General features: G+C 42.3%; 4 protein-coding genes and 1 pseudogene across 6 annotated transcripts; 1 reads left to right on the top strand and 4 right to left on the bottom strand.

Moving 5' to 3' along the window:
- Positions 1-84: 84 nt before the first annotated feature.
- LOC144067483 (XK-related protein 8 pseudogene) lies at positions 85-1053 on the bottom strand (annotated as a pseudogene). The gene is made up of 2 exons (XR_013297952.1): positions 814-1053; positions 85-382 (listed from the first exon to the last, which is right to left on the bottom strand). The product of XR_013297952.1 is annotated as an XK-related protein 8 pseudogene (transcript).
- A 2512-nt stretch (positions 1054-3565) lies between these two features.
- LOC144067482 (XK-related protein 8-like) lies at positions 3566-6724 on the bottom strand. The gene is made up of 4 exons (XM_077591292.1): positions 6426-6724; positions 5424-5614; positions 3679-4328; positions 3566-3589 (listed from the first exon to the last, which is right to left on the bottom strand). The coding sequence occupies exons 1-4, from the start codon at positions 6716-6718 to the stop codon at positions 3566-3568; spliced, it is 1158 nt and encodes a 385-aa protein (XP_077447418.1). The 5' UTR covers positions 6719-6724.
- Positions 6725-6945: 221 nt separating this feature from the next.
- Positions 6946-9911, bottom strand: LOC144066915 (XK-related protein 8-like). The gene is made up of 3 exons (XM_077590326.1): positions 9309-9911; positions 8590-8777; positions 6946-8411 (listed from the first exon to the last, which is right to left on the bottom strand). Exons 1-3 carry the CDS (start codon positions 9632-9634, stop codon positions 7720-7722), a joined length of 1206 nt encoding a protein of 401 aa, XP_077446452.1. The 5' UTR covers positions 9635-9911; the 3' UTR covers positions 6946-7719.
- A 241-nt stretch (positions 9912-10152) lies between these two features.
- On the top strand, positions 10153-13964 carry srsf4 (serine and arginine rich splicing factor 4). 2 transcript variants are annotated; one of them, XM_077590327.1, is made up of 6 exons: positions 10153-10375; positions 10718-10905; positions 12130-12239; positions 12325-12539; positions 12604-12681; positions 13186-13964. In XM_077590327.1, the coding sequence occupies exons 1-6, from the start codon at positions 10269-10271 to the stop codon at positions 13637-13639; spliced, it is 1152 nt and encodes a 383-aa protein (XP_077446453.1). In that variant the 5' UTR covers positions 10153-10268; the 3' UTR covers positions 13640-13964. The 2 variants fall into 2 exon arrangements, with proteins under 2 accessions (XP_077446453.1, XP_077446454.1); XM_077590328.1 differs by lacking the exons at positions 10153-10375; positions 10718-10905 and adding an exon at positions 11135-11790.
- A 146-nt stretch (positions 13965-14110) lies between these two features.
- On the bottom strand, positions 14111-17259 carry msto1 (misato mitochondrial distribution and morphology regulator 1). The gene is made up of 13 exons (XM_077590325.1): positions 17075-17259; positions 16692-16821; positions 16540-16609; positions 16390-16465; positions 16082-16320; positions 15891-16005; positions 15607-15741; positions 15369-15521; positions 15170-15301; positions 14924-15108; positions 14755-14859; positions 14609-14688; positions 14111-14552 (listed from the first exon to the last, which is right to left on the bottom strand). The coding sequence occupies exons 1-13, from the start codon at positions 17156-17158 to the stop codon at positions 14311-14313; spliced, it is 1746 nt and encodes a 581-aa protein (XP_077446451.1). The 5' UTR covers positions 17159-17259; the 3' UTR covers positions 14111-14310.
- Positions 17260-17460: the final 201 nt, after the last annotated feature.

The following is a 17460-nucleotide window of genomic DNA, read 5'->3' as shown; positions in this document are numbered from 1 at the left end:
GCTAGAGGTACATACTGTATTTCAGAATTCACGGTCACATCGTATGCTAGTCAGGTCCATTTTATGTGTGTATTTTATGGTACATTAAGTCAAAACCACTTTAGTGTGCGCGTGCATCTCACATTGGACGGTCTTGGCTTTATTGGAGCGCAGCACCACGTAGATCATGAGCGTGAGTTGAGGGGCGCTCTCGCAGAAAGTCTCGATGAGCCGCAGCATGCTCAGGTCATGTGTCAGGTAGACGGCGTACTCGGAGCCTTCCCCTTTGCGCCGCCACACTCGGAAGCCTTGGCGGATGGCCGAGACGTGTCTGCGTGAAGGCAGTGCGTGACTTGAAGTTGACGGTTGGGTTACGGGGAAGAAGTCTTCCGGAGAAAAATAGCTACGGAATGTGACAGGGTGTTGTGTTGGCATGTTATGTCTCGCCGCCACACCTGAACTTGAGGTTTATGGTCATGACACGTCAAATGTAATTACACTTTTGACTGAACAATGCATTGCGGTGAAAACATGACAGTAAAATAAATGGGTGTCGTCATCAGAAGTAATAATCGGGAATTTCGTGACGGTAAGTTGTCGATTCCAAGTAACTTTGGGATGCAAATAATTTCACATTGCTGGTCAAAATGGACGCGCATCGCCGTCAATGTTACAGAAATGATAATTGGCGGTAAATGAATAATGATAGGTTAATCTGATCAATAGTTTTACAATTATTTTAGGGGTCGAGTAGGTCAATCTGTGAAATGGACTAGACATTTATAATGGTAAAAGGCAGGTTTTTTTTACACACATTTTCTCTCACGTGTTTACCTGCACAGGAAACCCAGCTGCAACACACGCAACAAGCAACTGATCTTGACTTTGTCCTCGAAGAACACCATTTCGGATCCAAGCTCGCTTCGGAACCCGGGCAACTTTCGGTCATACTTTAACCAGAACCAGCTGAACATTTGCAGCACTGCAGACGACAGAACCATGAGGGATACCAGAGTCCTGAACCACAAAAAGTCCCCATGGCAGTAAAACTCGACGGCGACCCACAAATCGGAGGCCCAGTTCAGCAAAAAAGTACAAACTCCAATGACAGAAAAGACGAAATCAATCCAGGAGTATTTTGAAAAAGTCCCGCGCTCCATAACAACTTAGACCAAGTTAGCTAGCCGACCGGCTAGCTGCTTAGCTCACATTCGGCTGGCGCCGCATCCCGTTATAATGAGAGGTCGCTTTCCTTTCGACTTAAAAAGTACTTGTTATTGATTTTTGAACGTGAACAAAAAAATCGAAGCTTCACGCCACCGTTAAAACTCAACATAATGGTCAAAAAGTACTTTCACCTTCAAGGACGTAAACAACTTACCGAGTGATTATTTACAAAAAAAAAATCCCCTCGATGTATATAACCCCGCCCACATATGAGCGATGCCACCCAATTGGTCGAAAGACACGAAAGCGCGTTTGTGCAACTTTTAACATTTTTATATAAGCAATGCTTCAATATTTATTTATATTTCATATTTATTTTGAAATGACTAGAGGACTAGTCTAGTCTGGCCACGCTTCGAATTTGGACTCGTTTGGACACAGAAGGGAAGACGGGACTTTTTTGTTTGTTTGTTTGTTTGTTTGTTTTAGAAGAAACATTTCAAATTACCAAAGGGCCTTCACTTTGCGTGTGGGTTTTCGTTTTTGTTTGTTTCTGGGCTCATTTGCACTCGTTCTGTTTGCACTCATTTTCAACGCATTTGTATAGTAGTATCTTCAACCCTATTGTAACCAAAATGTAATGCAATAAATGCACATTTTACCTTCCAACTTATTTTTAGTCTTTTTTTTGTATTTTTTATTAAAACGTAAAGCATTCTTCCTCCCATCAGCTGTCAGGCTCTTTAACAAAAAAATGGCTGTGTGTTAAGACCTACCGTATGCATGCATGTACATTTATGTGTATGTATGTATGTATATATGTGCTAAGCAACACGCTTATTTGATTATAAATTTATTCATGTATTTATTTCTTGACCTACTTATTACCTATCTATTTATGTCTAAAATGCCTTTCCTATTCCTGCATCCTCACCCTCTTGCCACTGGAACAACGAAATTTCCCGAATACGGGATGAATGAAGTTATCCAATCCAATCCAATCCGATTCAATGTTTCTTTCTTTTTTTAACAGAAATTGAATGCAACATTTGCATGTCGCCAAATTTTGTTTTATTTCCTTACTTACCCAAATCCGACATCCCCCTGAAAGGTAAAAATCACTAAATCTTGACAATCTAAAATAACTTTAACTATGTAAAAGGCAGTTTTATTGTTTTTATTTGTTGTGGATTTTTAAAAACTGAAACGGAAGGCACTACTACACATTTCTTAATTTGTAGTTTTTTTTTTAACTGAAATTGAATGCAACATCTGCATGTCGCCTAATTTAGTTTCATTTTCTTACTGAAATTAAATGCAACATCCCCTGAAATGTAAAAATGACAAAATCTTGACCATCTAAAGCAGGGGTGTCAAACTCATTTGGCATAGTGGGCCACATTCGGCCTAGGGAGATGTCAAGTGGGCCGGACCATTAAAATTATACCATGCTCTGCTATAAATAACCAAAATATCATGTCTTTCCTTTGTTTTGGTGTAAAGAAGCACAAGAACATTAGGAAAATATTGAAATTTAATGAACTATCCTTTTACAAAACATTTCATGAAACACCTCATATTTCCTTAGACAAATGTGCAATTTACTTTGATCATTCACAAATATGCATTACGACTGATCCCACTGATTGTACAAAGGCACAAAACTTTAATTGGTACTGAAAAATATAGTAATGCACTTTAAGATTAAATGAGACTTTTAAAGAAAGGAATTTTTAAACCACTTACACATATGCATATAAAATCTAAATGTAATCCCTGCGTGCACCTTACAAACTAAGGAGAGTGATTTGAAATGTGTAATGAAGAAAGTGTCTGTCTCAGTGATGCGGCTTGTCTTCTACTCTGATGGAAAGAGTGCGCCCCTTAGCGGATAATCCACGAATTGCAGCGAATTAAAAATATTAATTCCATGTCTTTTATGCATTTTTTCCACTTTCAAATTATCCTGCGGGCCTGATCGAACCTCCTTGGGGGCCGGTTCCGGCCCGCGGGCCGTATGTTTGACACCCCTGATCTAAAGTCTAAACTGTAAAATTGTAAAAGACGGTTTTATTGCATAGCTGGCAAACCGACCTAGCGTCTTATTATTTTACAAGAAATCATTTAAGCACAGTCCTTATGGGTGAAGAATCTGACATATTTTACTCCTTCATTTTACTGTCGTGGGACAGTCCACATATCATTAGCATCAGCAAATGAATATTCATTTTTATATTACTATAACTGGGCAAACGCGGGTTTGGACTTTCGTCTTTTTTAATCCTACACTGATGCACGGCGATGCTCAGCTGGTTTATATTTGGGAGAGGGACCCGGAGCTCTGTAAGGATCAATATCAGGAATAACTCGCAAACCCTGGTCTCTTCCTTCCACCATTGTTAGACGGGAGAAGACAGATTTAGGAATTGGATAGGTATAACGTCTAAAAGACGCGGAGTAAGTGTTAACATTGTTTTCAACTACGTTTAATCTATCAAAAGTAGGAGAAAGAGGTCCACGTGGAGATTGGACAAGCGTTTCCTCGTGATCCAAAGTGTCATCCTCCCCGTCTTTGCGCGACTTCTCGAAACGTGAGAGCAATACGTGCAGAACTCGCTCCAGGGCGTTCCACGTGAAGCGGGGCTTGAGGAAGTATGGATGGAGCAACATGTGGTAAACCACTCTGAGCATCAGGCCCAAAACGTAGGACAGAATTACGCAGATGACGGCGACGAGTGTGTAGATGGAGTTGGGCGTGTGGATTGTCCACCACCAGGAGGCGCACAAGAGGCAAATGTCCAGCAGCATCAGGCTGTGGTAGACGGCCAGTTTGTATTGGCCATTTCGTTTAACATACTTTATGCAGCCGAAATACCAAACGAGCCCCATCGTGCCCCGGTAAAGCCACTCGCTCCTTGGGCTGTCCACAAAGTTGGTCTCGGTTCGCCTGGCGCAGAAGAAGAGGAGCATCCAGGAGCAAACGCAGTGAGGGAAGATCAAGCAGGGGTGAACGGAGGCAAACATGGCCATGGCCGACAAGCGGGAGGAGATGAAGAGAAGGTTCAGGAGGAAGTAGACCACCGATATGCCCACGTCTTGCTTTTTTTCTAGGAGGAAGTTGTAGCGGTAGGGGTTGATGAGGCTCAGGGCGATGGCGAATGCAGAGCCCGACGCCTTCAACACTGAAGGAGACATTCAAAGTCATTCGACGCCATTGACGCAAAGGTCAGCTCGTTCGGAGACGGAGATGACTCATTCGTGGCCGGTGAGTTAGCTTAGGTAGCTTAGTTAGCTTGCGCGTGCATGCCGGTCAACTCGTTAGCCAAGAGCGTGTTAATTTGCAAGGCGTTCGCTCGTTCGGCAAGCGTGGCTTAACTCTTTTCCAGAGCGAGTTAACTCCTTTGCGTCCAGTGAATGAACGCATTTAGGACAGGTGAGTTCACCCATCTGTGATGAGTTAACTCGTTCTGCGACTGAGTTAGGAGTTAGTTTAGGCATGTGCGTCAGCGCTTTTGCCACGGTTGAGTTGGTGTATTTGTGGCGGGAGAGTTAACTTGTTTAGTGAATGGGTTGACCTGTTCAAATTTTGGAGTTAACTCCTCCAGGAAAATTAACTCATTTAAGACAGGTAAGTTCACCCATTCATGACAAGCTAACTTGCTCTGCTAGTGAGTTAGAAGTTAGTCAGGCAACTATTTTGCCGCGGTTGAGTTAAATTATTTGTGATGAGTGAGCGGGTTAGTATTGGAAAATGAGTTGACCTATTTTTAAAATCAGTGAGTCTCCAGTGAGTTAACTTGTTTAGGGCAGGTGACTTCACCCATTCATGACGAGTTAACACATAAGGAAAGTGTGAGTTATAACAGGTTTAACTTGTTAGTTGCGAGTCAGTTTGTGAGTCATTTTAAAAATAATAAAAATAAACATGTGAACTTGGATTGTGTCAACTTCTCCAGAAAACAAAGGTTAACAATCAATCAACTCTTTTCTGGCCAGTGTTGCCCCTCTGCGACTAGTTAACTCATTTAGTGAGTTACCTCAGAGTTAACCCATTTGTGTTAACTAATTCCATGAAGTCAAATTAATTTATCGTCAGTGAGTTAACTCATTCTGCGAGGGAGTTTAGTCATTTGACAAGCGCAGAGTGTGTTATTGCATCCCTCAAGCGTGAGTTAACCTATTCAAGACAAGGTAACTCAAGTGAGTTAACTCGTTCACAAGGACTAAGTTCATTTCGATTGATTTTGACTTGTAGGTCATTGATTGTTGCTCGTTACCTGTCAGATAATGGAGTTGTCCTCTCTGTAGCATGTTGGTGAGCATGAGAACCAGTTGCGGCGCGCTCTCGGTAAAAGCCTCAAAGACTTGGATCAGGCTCAGATCCTGGCTGGCGTAGAACGCCGAGAGTTTTGAAATTTGTCCTTTGGTAATGCAGCTGCGAGTCACGATGTCTATGGAGATGATGTGCCTGATGTACAACCAAAGTGCAGGACACCATTATGCCATGTAGTATTTTTTCCCGTTTTTAAGGAAGAAGAGGAAATTCGTTAATATCAGACGCTGAGAGGTTGAAATAATCAGCTATTGAAATCTTAACTAACAAAGAAAATTCTAGTTTTCTTTGCCTGGATTATGATTACGGGATGTCATCATGAATTGCTTTTTACATACATATTAATATTGCCATGTTGACTACTACTACTTATTTGTGTAATTATTGAAGCCCGCTCTTTATTATGTTGACTATTTATTACTTCTTTATTGTTCATTTATAATTATTTATTCAATTTTTATCTGCTTGTTTGTTTGTTGTTGCTATTTGTGCACATCGTGGTGACGCAGTAAATCTCATTATACTTGTATGACAATAAAATAATTCAATTCTATTATTGAATTCATTGTTCATTCTTTCTTTAAATAAAATAAAAATCAGACCTAGGCTTGTCATCATCATTGACTAGACAAAAGCCTAATTGTCATCATACCCAGCAGCGTTAACATTTTTAAAATGAAAATGAGCTGTTTTTTTGTTTTGTTTTTTTACAAATGTGCATTTGGAACCATTGCCCTCACATTTTTGACTCTAAAAAGTAGTAGTAGCATCGCATTGTCATACACACACGCCAGTCAAAATTTGATTGAACGTCTAGCGTGGGTTCAAATAAAAGACATTTTTCTGAATTTTGTCAAGTTATTTGTACAATGTAGTACTGTAATAAACACATATTAGAAGAGTATTGTATGTTAAATGGGTTGTATGGAAACTCAAGTGGACTTACCTAAGATAGACCCCCATTAGTAGAAGGTGGATCACCTTGAGCTGACCCAGACTGAGATTAGTTATCGTCGGAACTTTCCCGTTTACTTTCTTCGTGAAAAAAAGCCAGCTGTAAACTTGAACCACAAGCGACGAACCCACGAGCACCACGACCAAAATCCCCAGATAAACGTACTCCCCCTCCCGGTAGAAGGCCACGACGGTCAAAACGTCCAAAACCAGGTCCAAGAGAAAAACCGCTAAACCCACGTAACTGAGGAAACGGTCCCAATTGGAGAACTTGACTTCGTCCATAGTTGCTCGCGTATGTCGCTTCGCTTGCGGTCCGGTTTTCTCATCACTTGTCGGTGAACAAGTGTGGAACTCCTTCTTCCTAATTAGCCTGCCCACTTAAAGCGATAGCGAAGAAAAAGAAAAAAAAAACTCGACTCATTTCCATTTTTTTTATTGTGTCTTTGGTTTTGTGCTGTGGTGATAATTTTATAAAGTTTATTAATAAAAAAATAAAAATTTGTGCGTGTTTGTGGTTTGTTGTGATTTGAATGTTGAAGCTACCTAAAGCCCGCCCAAAATAGCTTCACAAACATCACTTTCTTCCTGCCAAGTTCTATAAACAAACTTTGCCGGGTGCGTTGGTAGATTAGAAAATTACAATGAAAAATATCTTTGCGATGTATATTTTTAAAATCCAAAATGTGTCAATTTCTAGAATGTTTAATTAGTTTTTCAATGTATTTACTTGATTTCAATATTCCCAGTGATATTTATATTAGCATTTTTATTTGAAACGGTTTAAATAGTTGTCTTTTTATGTATTTACGTCATTTATTTCTATTTAAATTATTATTTCTTTATTTTTTCAATATTTACCTATTAAAATTTCGTTTTTGTGTATTATTTAAATAGTATTCATTAGTTTCCATGTAATTATTTCAATATTTATTTCATTTTATATTTTTTTAACATTTAATTATGAACATCACGTTGTCATTTAAAAAAAATTTTTTTACATTCTTTAAGTCTGATTTATAATAGTTATATCTCTTCCTTTAAGACTGACAGCAATGATTTTTGTGAAATCCCCAGATTAATCAATCTACTAATCTGCGCACATCCAATCCATTTGAACTGTAAGAAAAATGTCTATAAACCCTCACATCAGAAACTTTCACCGAGTTCCAAGTTGATCACAAGTAGATGTCCAATTTATATAAAACTGAGAGGCTTGGCAGGGAATGAACCGTCAATATCAGCGCACAAATGAATGCCACGCTAAAATCACGGATTCAGCGTCTCTAATCCCTGGCGTAAAATAGCGCGGCGTTGTGCGCCATCCTTTTATTGAGCAACTGGCATGACGGCGTCTCCCCCTGAGTGTCAAATTCTCGGAAGTCCACTTCAGAACGGGGCGCGTCGACGGGCGGCCGTCTCGCTGGCCTCCACAGTTTGGGATGAAAACAACAATAGTAGACGCACTTGAAAAGCAAACCCAGCAAATACGTGAGCGGGAGCGTGACGAGCAAGGGCCAGGCGTACGCCCGCGAGCCGACCGGGTCGCGGTAGCACCACCAGGTGGTCAACAGGATCCCCCCGTCGACGGCCGCGAAGGTGTGGTAGATGACGCTCCTCCCGAGAGTCCGTCCTTCGGCGACGTTGAACCAGCTGAAGTACCAGATGAGGCCGACGGTGGCCCGGTAGAGCCACTCGCCGCCCGCGCTCTCCATGAAGTCGGTCCTTTGTCGCCACGCCCACGTGACCAAGCAGGACCAGAGCAGGGCAAAGTGGGCCAGCAGGTAGGGGGGCAGCACCGAGGCGAAGAGGGCGAGGGCGGCCACCCGGGGGGAGATGAGAAGAAGGTTCCACAGGAAGTAGACCGAGGAGGATCCCCAGCCCTGCTTGGCTTTGTCTGGCAAGAAGGAGCGCAGCGAGCGGTGGTAGTCCACCACCGTCCAGGCGATGGACGTCGTGGAGGCCGCGATGCTGACGACTGCAAAGAGGAGACAAAATATTGCAAAAGAAAATCGGAAAATGTCCACATTTCCGGCTAGAGGTACATACTGTATTTCAGAATTCACGGTCACATCGTATGCTAGTCAGGTCCATTTTATGTGTGTATTTTATGGTACATTAAGTCAAAACCACTTTAGTGTGCGCGTGCATCTCACATTGGACGGTCTTGGCTTTATTGGAGCGCAGCACCACGTAGATCATGAGCGTGAGTTGAGGGGCGCTCTCGCAGAAAGTCTCGATGAGCCGCAGCATGCTCAGGTCATGTGTCAGGTAGACGGCGTACTCGGAGCCTTCCCCTTTGCGCCGCCACACTCGGAAGCCTTGGCGGATGGCCGAGACGTGTCTGCGTGAAGGCAGTGCGTGACTTGAAGTTGACGGTTGGGTTACGGGGAAGAAGTCTTCCGGAGAAAAATAGCTACGGAATGTGACAGGGTGTTGTGTTGGCATGTTATGTGTCGCCGCCACACCTGAACTTGAGGTTTATGGTCATGACACATGACAGGTCAAATGTAATTACACACTTGTGATTTTAAGTGCAGACATCTCAACAATGCATTGCGGTGAAAACATGACAGTAAAATAAATGGGTGTCGGCATCAGAAGTAATAATCGGGAATTTAGTGACGGTAAGTTGTCGATTCCAAGTAACTTTGGGATGCAAATAATTTCACATTGCTGGTCAAAATGGACGCGCATCGCCGTCAATGTTACAGAAATGATAATAGGGGTAAATGAATAATGATAGGTTAATCTGATCAATAGTTTTACAATTATTTTAGGGGTCGAGTAGGTCAATCTGTGAAATGGACTAGACATTTATAAATGGTAAAAGGCAGTTTTTTTGTTTTGTTTTTAAATACACATTTTCGCTCACCTGCACAGGAAACCCAGCTGCAACACATGCAACAAGCAACTGATCTTGACTTTGTCCTCGAAGAACACCATTTCGGATCCAAGCTCGCTTCGGAACCCAGGCAACTTTCGGTCATACTTTAACCAGAACCAGCTGAACATTTGCAGCACTGCAGACGACAGAACCATGAGGGATACCAGAGTCCCGAACCACAAAAAGTCCCCATGGCAGAAAAACTCGACGGCGACCCACAAATCGGAGGCCCAGTCCAGCAAAAAAGTACAAACTCCAATGACAGAAAAGACGAAATCAATCCAGGAGTATTTTGAAAAAGTCCCGCGCTCCATAACAACTTAGACCAAGTTAGCTAGCCAACCGGCTAGCTGCTTAGCTCACATTCGGCTGGCGCCGCGTCCCGTTATAATGAGAGGTCGCTTTCCTTTCGACTTAAAAAGTACTTGTTATTGATTTTTGAACGTGAACAAAAAATCGAAGCTTCACGCCACCGTTAAAACTCAACATAATGGTCAAAAAGTACTTTCACCTTCAAGGACGTAAACAACTTACCGAGTGATTACGTATTTACAAAAAAACAATCCCCTCGATGTATATAACCCCGCCCACATATAAGCGACGCCACCCGAAAGCGCGTTTGTGCAACTTTTAACATTTTTAAATAAGTAATGCTTCAATATTTATTTATATTTCATATTGATTTTGTGTGCTTTTAAGTAAAACCAAATATAGTAAATAAGTCTTTCTACTTTTACTTATTTATTTGATTATATTTTTGCAAATGAGCACTGTATTGGATTTTCTTAATGTTCCATTTCTTTCCAAAAGGTGACGCTGTGGAAGTTTTTTCACATGACCACCAAAGAAGAAAGTAACTGTCCATTGTGCGGATAAAACTGCGCTCCTCTCTCTGCTTTCCTTTCCTCTGACCCCTTTGTCGAATTTTGAGCTTCAGAATTCGACAAAATGCCGAGGGTATATATCGGAAGATTGAGTTATCGGGCCAGGGAAAAGGACGTCGAGAGGTTTTTTAAGAGCTACGGGAAGATACTGGAAGTCGATTTGAAAAACGGGTAACATTTCGGCGGTTTTCTCAATGGTGCTGATCGCAAGCTAACATGCTAGCTGTATGGCGTCGGCCTTGACAGTTTGTGCGGCAAATAGTCTTTATTTTAAGATATTTAAACTACTAGTGCGTTATAAATGAATGCATTTCATTAAAAAAGTTTATTGAATGTTTGTTATTTATTAAAATTCTCTATTCCACTTCATATTAGTTGAATTCGCCAACGCTAAACGCGGCAATGTCATGACGTGTACGTGCATGTATAATTCTTTTTGCAGAGATTTATATTTGCATTAATTTTGCGATCGTGTTTTGAGGTCACTTTTTTTAAATGTGGTTTCTTATGCAGGTACGGTTTCGTTGAATTTGACGACCCCCGCGACGCCGACGACGCGGTTTACGATCTGAACGGGAAGGAGCTTTGTGGAGAGCGAGTGATTGTGGAGCATACCAAAGGACCCCGTCGTGATGGGAGTTACAGTGGAGGTGGCGGTGGAGGGGGAGGAGGAGGAGGAGGGGGAGGAGGAGGAGGAAGGAGTAAGTAAACAGACGAAAATGCTTTAGTTTTACATCAATAGAAATATATGTATTTTACTGTAATTTGAAATGACTGGCGCTAATTGTTGAACTTGGTGGCTTGTGTGTACTCACTTTAACGTAACGCCCCCCTGCAAAAAAAATATTCATTTGACCCATGTCGAATGTTGTTTTTAATCTTGTATTCGTAAATGTGTAAATTAGGTTGTAAAGGTTGATCATTTTTAGTCAAATTATTACCGGTTTAAGATGTATTTACAAGCAATCAGAGATTAATCCCTTAATGAACGGAGCTATCATCTATAACCATGTTGATACTAATCTGTGGCAGACCTGAGATTAACCCAAAATTGTTTTGAGGTTAATCTACTGGACTGAGATTTATCCACAGACGAGGCGTGCGTGGCAATCTATGAGCAAATAAGGGAATAAACGGGACCCGTATGAGATTCATCTCCAATTGATCTGAAATTAACTCATTGAAAAAAAAAAGTTTACTACAATGATGTAAATTTCCCAACGCGTTTAAATGCATTCAAGCCACCAACGACTAGTCAAATGAACGCATGTCGCAATTTGTTAAAAAAGAAAACCATTTGATAATTGAATATTGTTGTGACTGTTGTCATTTTGATTAAAGTTGATTGTCAATGTTAAAAGGTAAAGATTTAACAAAGAACCTCAATGTTTCAATTGAAAGAGTCCATTGGCGACTGCCCGCCCTATTGCTGGCCATGGTGTCCCCCCTTTCCAAGCGTGTGGTTTGACCATTCTGGGGCCCCTGGGCAGACCAAAAAAGGGAGCCATTGTGAATGAAGACCGCTATTGCCATTAGGCCAAGCCCAGACCGGGTGGTGAGGATGCCATGGGGTGTTAGGAACAGATGTGGGTGCAGCCTCAAAAAAAGAATATTTCTTTTTTCTAACACTCAGTTCTGCTTAACGATAGTTTACAAGATGGAACTGATCACTTTTGATGTAGCTTTTAATATCAGTTCCAATGTTTGCTTACTTTCATAGACTTGAACTTTTTCCATGTAAAGACAATCGTAGCTTGCTTACTTACTTGATCACTTTTAATGAATGTATACATGCATAGATTTGCTTAAATGTAAAAAAAAAAATCACAGTGACTTTACATTTTAGAATCACAATTAGAAGCCCCCGTCTGGTTTGGCACGGTCCTTATTTTGTTTTTGTTTTTTTATCCTCCCTACCCTGAAAGGTGGTTACGGAGGACGTTGGAGCCGAGACCGCTATGGTCCGCCTATTAGGACAGATTATCGGCTCATTGTTGAGAATCTGTCCAGCCGGTGCAGCTGGCAGGATTTGAAGGTACGTTTTAAGGATCTCCACGGGGTATTATAAAAAATACTTTGTTTAAAATGTGCCTTTTAAAAAATGTTATGTCCATTTTTAGGATTACATGAGGCAAGCGGGCGAGGTGACTTACGCCGACACCCATAAGGGCCGTAAGAACGAAGGCGTGATCGAGTTTAGGCTCTACGCCGACATGAAGCGAGCCCTGGAGAAGCTGGACGGAACGGAGGTCAACGGCCGAAAGATACGGCTGATCGAAGACCGCCCCGGCGCCAAGCGCCGACGCTCCTATTCGCGCAGCCGGAGTCGATCTAGGTACGAGAAAGTGGCGCGGGAGGAGTCGGCGTTCCTTCGGTACTTATGGTTTTTCTTACCGTAGGTCCCGCTCCAGAAGCCGTCGTTCTCGCAAGAGCCGGAGTCGCAGCGAAAGCAGCAGCCGAAGTCGTTCCCGCTCCAGGTGAGACGTCCGAAACCGTTGTGGCGCTCGTCTAGGAATGTTGAATCGTTATTTTCTGGGAACTGGAAATAACACTGTACAGTGGTACCTCGTGATACTGGGTAATGAAGTATACTCGTGCACACAACACCCATAGGCCGATATCGCTGTCTCTACCCTCCGCGAAATGCCTCTAATTTTACTTCTATTAAACACATTTTATTACTATTAAACCACTAGTTATGTGTTACTTTGTTAATAGATGGCGAATTAGAAGAAATAAAACATTTTTTCCAATCCAATATCCTGTTTGGTGGTTTTTCAGAGGGTTGGAACGAATTAATTTGTTTTCAATTCATATCAATGGGAAACGTTCGCTTGAGTTACAAAAAGCTCGACATACGATCTCAGTCTCGGAACGGATTACGATCGTATGTCGAGGTACCACTGTAGATTAATCAGAATTTTAGTCGACGAAAATACTGCACCTGTTCTAAATGTGGCTTGTTTTTCTTTTGTCCACAGGGCGGCGTCACGTTCTCGCAGTCACTCCACCAGCAGGAGGAGTAAAGGAAAGGGCAGGAAAGATGAACGCAGCAACGGCGACCAGAAAGAAAAAGACCAAAGCAGGAGTCGCAGCCCTAAAAATAAGAAAGATGGAAAAAAGAGCAAGGACGAGTCGAGGTCCAGGTCCAGATCCAGGTCTAGGTCTCGGTCCCGCTCCCGTTCCGTCTCCAGGAAGTCGGTGTCCAAAGGTCGCGACGCACCCAAGAGCGACGACGAGGTGGGCGGACGAGAGCGAGGCTCCCGCTCCCGCTCTCGCTCCTGCTCGCCCGCCGACTCGAAAGCCAGAGCCGGGTCCAAATCAAAGTCCAAGTCCCGTTCGCCTCCCCCCGTCAAAGACCGCTCGCGTTCCGCTTCCCGTTCGGTGTCACGTTCTAAATCCCGTTCTCGCTCTCGTTCTCGTTCTCGATCATAGTGAAAGATTTTGTAGGACTGTTGTTAACAGCCCTAATAGTATCAAGTACAACCCCCCATACCCCCCACCCATTTTTTTTTTACCCCACTTTTTTTAATAAGTAGCTGTACAACACAGATGCTTTCTCTTGATGTGTTATGCACATTTATGTTGCTTTTACATTTTTCTCCTTCACTTAGGATTTATTCTTTTCGTCCAAATTGTGGTCTTAAGTTTTAGCCCTTAAAATCTAAATGTATTACTTTGCTTGGTTGGAATTGGTGTATGATTTATCTTTGGTGGAAATTGCAAACATTTTATTTCAAAATAAAATTTAAAAAAACAACTTCATTGGGTTTGTACTCTGTTTTGATCTTTCAGAATTGGAAGGCTTAACTGTAACATTGTTAAATATATTACGTTGGTATTCTATAAAGCTATCTTGCTTAAGAGTAAAATCTTTTGAAATAGCCAACCTAAAAACTATGAAACTTAGAGGTTTATCAAATAGCTTTTATGCAGAATGAGACTTTCAAAACTTCATGATTCATGCAACGCATTTTCTGTTTTGAATTTCTCCCGAGTGCAAAAAAGCTATGACAGTGCTGGTTAGCCAGATAGCTAACTAAACTCTCCTGCATAGCGCTAACATGATTGCAAACTAAAAAAAAAGCACCTAAATTGAAGTCAGGTCAGTCCTCATCGTCCTCTTCAGAAGACGATCTCGCCGTCCCGCCGCTGTCGTCCCGGTATTTCCGAGCCAACTGCCGCAATTGCTCCAAAGCTTCGCTGTAATCTTCCATTTCGGGACCCTGAGAAAGAAAACTGGGTGCCAGGCGGCGGATGTCCAACGCGCTGATGCTACGGTGCAACTCGGACAACCACGGGTCCATGGCGGGTGTGGATTGGAGGGACGTCAGGATTGGTGGGGTCACTGGAGGAAAAATATGTCAGTCTGCGTTCCGGTTAAAAAAAAAAATATATACTTACCTTGATCAGGGAGCAATGGACTAAATATTTGAGGGAATGGTGGCGTCACTTTACAGGGACTGGACACCAACTGCACAGCCCTAAAAAAAAAGGAAAAAAAAATCTTTAAAACAACATTTCTAGCAAAATTTACATTTTAACCTTACAGTGGTGCCGCAGGATAGAACGACGTCACATAAGATGCCAAAACGTCTTCTCCGGAGTGCAGGTTGTAAAGAGGAGATGGCGTTTCTGTCTCCATAGAAACAGAACTAAAAGAGATTTTTTTTAAATACTTTTTGCTTCAAAATCTTCACTGTTTCCCACAAAAAATACCTTGTGAGCTTTTGTCCTCCCGAGCCTTTGAGCGTCACCCACTGTCCGTAGCATCGCCCGTCGGTCGCCGCGGCGCACGTTGATAGCGGTTTCCATGGCGGCGAGTTAGCATGGGCGCTAAGGGCGTCGGGGAGCGAACTGCCGGGTAGTATCGGAAACGGGACGGCGCCGTAAGCTGTCACCACCTGAAATGATATCGTCTTAACTATTTCACTGCCACTGCGTTGAAAGACAAAAAAAAGTCACCTTTCGACCGGAGGAAGCTAGCGAGTCGGCTAGCTGCCACATGGGGATGCTGTTATTCCTTAGCCTGTACGGCGCCGTCAGCGTGTCGAGGGCCAGAGACAGGACGGCACTGGAGTGGTACCAAAGTGACGGCTGAAAACGCACGAGCGGCGTTGAAATTTCCGCCGTGAAAATGGCAGCGAGAAAACAAAAAACGTACGTCGTAGTTGAGGTGAGGGAAGCTAACGGGAGACGTCGGTCGTAGGCCGAATCCGCTTTGTAACGTCAAGGGACAGAAGAAGGAGCTGTGATTGGCCATGTGGACCATCCCCAAGGCGCAGTTTAACAGGTGGTAGACGTCCTTGATCGGAGTCTGCTTGGATTCGGGGGGGGGGAAAAAAAATAAAATCAGTCGGCGTCCTCGACGTTCATTTTTGTTCGACTCAACTCAAACTCACCGAACTGCGGTGAGTGATGGGTACGGTTCCGTACGTTAGGATGCCTCGACCGCCGTAGGCGTCCTGGAGCATTTCGGTGACCTTTGAACCCAGACCCGCGAAGCCGTCGGCTAGGTCGCAAAGTACCTGGAAGCCCTGAAAGGGAAAAAAAAAAATGCTATATATATAGAACAACCCCAAATTTAGTGGAAAGATGAAACTATCAAAATCCTCAATTAATTTCAAAATTATTCAACGTATTCATCTATTAATAACTTATTTGCTGTCATCCAATGTTCACAAACCTGAAAGTAGTCGCACTCCTCCACAAAAAAATGCAGTTTGTCATCCATTTCCTCCAGCACCGACCCTCTCAGAAGCGCTTCTCCCTGGCCAAAAGCCTCCAGTCGATCGGCCTCTCTGGTTAGAAAAATGAGGGAAAAGCTATTTTAAATGTCTCTAAAAGAAATCATCGGGTAAAACTCATAACGCTCACCCGTCATGGTTGTACCGGTGGATGACCGAGATAGTACGCGGGTGCAAGTGGATGCGCAGGAAGTCCGACCAGACTTTGACGCTGCCCTCCAGTCTATATTTCGTCTGCACTCGAGCCAGCTGATTATTAACCGTCTCCACTTTAAGGGAATTTGCATCGTGTGTACGTTTGCCGTACGTACTCTTATAGTGATTTCGGGAGCTCGTAGAAAAATCAGCCTCGGCCAAGATATCTCCACACTAATAAAAAGAGGAAACTTATGAACATTTTTGCACACAAATTCATATTTTTCAAATGAGAAAACTCACCTCCAACTTGTCCAGATCTTCAAGAAATACGTTTTTGGGGGTGGGATTCTCCTCATGAACCATCATGCTTCCATCCCTGTTATTTAAAGAAGATTTAGATTTGATCATATTATGAAAATAAAACATCATTGGTATGACTTTTTTAACTACCAGGAAATAGCTGATGTGTCTCCACTGTTATCATACAGACTTCCTTCCTGTCGAAGAGTCTGTAAACTTCCTACATAACAAATACATCATGTTATTTGTTTTTTTTTGTATGTATAAGATTGGCTGACTCACGTTTTAAAAGAAAATGTTACCTTTGAGATCCATGGCAATAAGGCGTGGTGTATAAGTGATGTTGCCACCAAGAGTTTGGCCTTCACGAAACAGGATATCACTCTGGATTTCTCCAGGTGGAATATCAGGGTCGTATGACAGGGATGCATCCTAAAAAAAACAATATTTAATGTACCGTTTTTATATATATTTTTAATCAATTACGAATTGGTTTTGATACGTGCTTTTTAAATACATAACAGTTTTCACTAGCGTAGCGTAAAATGTACAACCAAGTTAAAGGGGATTCTCAGGGTTGTTGTAACTAACTTTATCAACTTCAAAGAATATAAAATAAATAAAGTAGTAGCACGATTCGGTACATGCGAAGCTAACATTTGCAAGTTAGCACAGTGTTGTTCACCTGTAAATTCCACCAATGGGTACCCACGAAGTTGGAATAATGTCCCAGTTGCAGCGTGATGACCTCCCTACAAATTTTACTCATTTTGAAATAGAGCAGATATTATATTAATAAAATAAACGGTTTCATTTTGGAAAGGAGAGACATGTTTCCTAATGACAACATGGATCAGCGACACACTAGTCTGTGGTATAACGGCTTCTGATTGGCTAGCAAATTATTTGGGGCAATATCATTGGATCTTGAAATGACGTAGTATAGTTTGGTTTCACGGTGCCGTGGACTCACATGTGTTTAATCATTCTTGTATTTTTTGTAATTATACAGATAATTTTAATTTTTGCTCCATTGAACCATGAATAAAATTGTCCAAAAATATATACCTA

The sequence above is a fragment of the Stigmatopora argus genome, chromosome 21 (genome assembly GCF_051989625.1).
Source record: "Stigmatopora argus isolate UIUO_Sarg chromosome 21, RoL_Sarg_1.0, whole genome shotgun sequence".
NCBI lineage: Eukaryota > Metazoa > Chordata > Actinopteri > Syngnathiformes > Syngnathidae > Stigmatopora > Stigmatopora argus.
The sequence above is the reverse complement of the archived record's forward strand: the minus strand, read 5'-3'. Positions and strand labels throughout refer to the sequence as shown.